Below are 4102 nucleotides of genomic sequence, written 5' to 3'. Positions count from 1 at the left end.
GTCATCTCCGTGATCTCATGTGTTTCCGGTTAGCAGCCACTATGAGTGGTTGTGCACGAGTAGAGCTCCAGAAAAAAAGAGGTGTCAAACTCTGGTCTGGTAATGCAGAGGGTGTGCGAAACCTGCGCGCTGTCAGTCCTCTGGAAACGCGCTCGAGGTGACAGACAACACGCGAGCGTTATGTCAACAAGTTGACTTACAACATGTGGGGAATTAGCGCGCTGGCACGGATACCTAGATAACGTTATATTTGGAGCAGAACAGGTAATATCCACGCGCAGGAGCGAGTATCAGCTGTTATGGAGGAGCAGCGGGATCAGGGTGAGGAGGACAGTGTTTCTCTGGCCTCTCCGCAACACGCGCACAGAAACACGAACTTCTTTATTGATAATATCCTGAGACCAGACTTTGGCTGCAGGCGCGAGCGGGGCGCGCGCGCGTCAGTGCGGGTTGTTTCTGCCAGGCGCGCGCTTTGCCCGGGTTCATCATCATCATCATCAGGCTCGTCCACCGGCTCGTCTCCGGTCAGCGGGCGGGTTCCCGAGGCCGAGAGAGGGAGCACAGAGTCATCCAGTACTCTGAGTAGCCCAGGTGAAGGTGAAAACTCCTCGCCCGGGAAAGACTCCCTGTGGCCCGCATGGGTTTATTGCACGAGATACTCTGATCGGCCTTCATCTGGTAAGGCATGGTAACAAATAAAATACTTCTGTTTATTTGTATGTATTACAATAAGTAAGTGTAAGTGTATTTTATTTCTGTGTTGGCCATACATTATTTTGTTACCTAAACTAAAAGCAGGAACATGAAATGTATTTTAATTCCTTTAGTTTTCTGCTATTTTCGATCGTTGCTATTTTACTTTCACGAGCTGGAGAAATATTCGAGCTGAGGAAAGCACACACACTGTAGGCTATCACAAAAGTGCCTTCCTCTATAGGGGTTCATCAAACCAGACCTAATTTACCAATTGCTGAAACATACAGGCACAGAAAAGGCCATAATTTACAACATGCAAGATCCAGACCTATTAATACACCGTACAATAATGGGTTTAAATTTATAAGACAATATTTTTTTAATTATTAATTTAAGTTATTTAATTTATTATTATTATTTACAATTTTAAATGCCGCAAATATTTGCATTAATCATTTGATCAATGCAATTAAGGAAACGTTGACTATAAACATACGACAATAATAATATTAATATTATATAACACCCTATAAATTATTATAATAATAATAACTAGATATATATAAAGATTGTAAAGCTTGTGAAAGCCTTGACTGAATGTTTAAAATAGTTTGTAGAATTCAAGACTGACATTTTTAAATAACAAGGACAATAATAGCCTAATAATAATCATCGTCGTCATCTTGTCAGACGCATTGAATAAACGTCGTTTAATAATAAACGTTATGTAAACGTCTTGCAAGAACAAAAACTAAACTATATAATTGTTGAATAAATATGTTTAAATCTAAGAAATTAGCAAAAATAATCTGTTAGTTCGATTGAGCTCGAATTTTATCTTTACGCTTGTGGCTTTTGCACTGTTATAAATTAGTGGCATTATTAATTTATTTACTCTCGCATATTTAGCTTATTCATTTTAATATCGTTTTTTTTTTTTAATCAGATGCTATATTTTATTTCTATTTCTCGTTTAAACATTTAAAATTGAATGAATGGATGTTTTTATTATTATTATTATTATTTTCATTCCCGTGGAAGGTTGTATGACCTAAAGTCGCTCAGTCTCTTATCTCTTTGCTGAATTTTGCATTTAAGAACTGGACGTCATAACGAATATAATTTCAGTGAACACTTTTTAAAAGAACCATTTTTTTTTCTCGATGTGAAGAACATTTAAAAATAAAAAATCTAAAGAAGCCTTTGTCGAGGTTCCATAGATCTTAAAGGTTCTTCATCTACTTTTAAAATAAGTTATGCCTCAGTATTTTTTATTTGTAACACCACCAACATCATTAAAATATAGTTCATATGTCCACAATACTAATGTCAATACAAATTGACAATAGCAATAGCCTATGTGTAGAAGTTCAATGAATACATCGGATGCAACGATTCAGATAAAAAATGATTCTGTGAAGTAAATACTACTGAAAAAATTAATGTAATTTAAAATAAGTTGTAATTTAAAATAATACCTAAATAAGTTAGTTAGTTCAGGCGAGCATTTAAAAACGAAGTAAATTCTATATTAGTGCTCAATTTAAGCTTATATAAATTAAAGCGTAAATATCAGCATTATAAAATTAATTAAAATCTACTCAACTTTCTGATACCGGTGTTCCCATCATGCACTGGGGCATGCAAAATAATAAGACTGAATGTTCACTGTTTTCCAGCTGTATATTTACTCTGTTTTATTATTGCTTTTGTTGTTGTGTTTAGTAACTTGCTGTTTCGTGACTTGTGGAGTTCATTTTCTATTCATACTCAAAAATCATCCATTGAATGTTAGCGTTATTGTGAGATCTGTGTGTTCGGGTAGGTATAATTTTATTATGAAGATATGTTGTCCGTATTATTTACTTAGATGTTCTAAGTATGCGTACACTTTAAACTTGGCTTAATTCAGTGTTATATTGTTGGAGTAAAATGGGTATTGCAAATAAACTTCAGCTAAGTAGAAATTACTCAACAAACTTTAACTTTAAAAGTAAGTACATTTAACAAACTAGTTAAATGTACTTACTTTTCTTTGTTAATTTTACTTAATTTAGTTAGACCTAAGTAGATTTAGCTTAATTCCATGTGTGAAATTTACTTACAAAATCTGTGTGCAAAACCTTGCAAAATTAAGTAAATTTTACTTATTGTTATATTCAGTGATGTTGAAATCAGTCGCATGACTGAAATTTCTGATTGTTGTTTAAAATAAGAAGAATCTCTTCTGATGTGCATTTAAAAGCAAGTAACAGCCGTCATTTCACCGTCTGGGTTAATATAGACCCGATATAGTCCGGTTATGAACCCACTTCTAGCCAGAATAACCTTGAGTTTGCGTTTACATGTCGTTTTTGCCAAAAAAAAAAAAACACTGGAGAGATGTATGATATTCCATCATGTAAGCAAAGTAAACAGTGATTACAAGGTGTTTGGTTTCATTTCTTAACTCATTTCATTTCTGTGTTATCTAGTTTATGACTATATTCTTATGATATGGTTTAAAGGTCTATAAAATTTTCTCTGACTGCCCAAATGTTGCCTTGTTTTAGCCTAGACGTCTGGGCTGTGTTCGGACAACTATTAGACGTCTTTTAAACGCAATATTGCTTGCTGGGCCAGCGGTGTGGCATCATGACAACAATACCAGTGCTCTATTGTGTGTGTAGTCCAGACTGGCTTTGACACTTAATGAGCTGGTTGATATTCATGGATTCCTCTCATTGTTGTCTCCACACAAGGCCCACGGACCCGGAAATTGAAAAAGCAGCATTGCTCCAGTGAGGACAAGCGAGGCAGAACCGCGTTCACGGCCGAGCAGCTGCAGAGACTGAAGACCGAGTTCCAGGAGAGCCGGTATATCGCGGAGCAGCGGCGCCGGGCCCTGGCCCTCGAGCTCGGCCTCAACGACGCGCAGATCAAGGTCTGGTTCCAGAACAAGCGGGCGAAACTCAAGAAGGCCAGCGGCTTCAAGAACGGGCTGGCGATGCAGCTGATGGCGCAGGGACTGTACAACCATTCCACCAACACCGTTCAGGAAAAGGACAGGCACTAGCAGAGCAGGCCGATCTCATGAAAGTGCGTATCTATAGCACGAATTGTATTTATCGCGTAATTTATACGCACACACACAAAAATAGTTTTTACGTGCATGATACGCACTTTATTGCTTGTAATAGGCCTACGCACGTACTCCACACCAAAGGGACATACATATTACCCAAGGGGTAAACAATGCGAAATTGCGAATCATAGCCTATAAATTGCGTATAAATTGCACGATAAATACAATTCGTGCTACAGATAGGCTACTCATTTTCATGAGATCGTGTTCAGCAGAGACAAGGAGAGAAAGGACAGAGGGAAGTGAAGCAAGAAAAACTATAGTACTTGACCGGACGACAAA

At 37.4% G+C, this 4102-nt stretch overlaps 1 protein-coding gene across 1 annotated transcript; it reads left to right on the top strand.

Moving 5' to 3' along the window:
• Positions 1-299: 299 nt before the first annotated feature.
• en1a (engrailed homeobox 1a) lies at positions 300-3758 on the top strand (the record flags this gene model as incomplete). Its single annotated transcript, XM_084123336.1, has 2 exons — positions 300-678; positions 3438-3758. The coding sequence occupies 2 exons, from the start codon at positions 300-302 to the stop codon at positions 3749-3751; spliced, it is 693 nt and encodes a 230-aa protein (XP_083979462.1). The 3' UTR covers positions 3752-3758.
• Positions 3759-4102: the final 344 nt, after the last annotated feature.

The sequence above is a fragment of the Abramis brama genome (assembly GCF_963993115.1).
Source record: "Abramis brama genome assembly, chromosome: 8".
In the NCBI taxonomy this organism is placed as follows: domain Eukaryota; kingdom Metazoa; phylum Chordata; class Actinopteri; order Cypriniformes; family Leuciscidae; genus Abramis; species Abramis brama.
The sequence above is the reverse complement of the archived record's forward strand: the minus strand, read 5'-3'. Positions and strand labels throughout refer to the sequence as shown.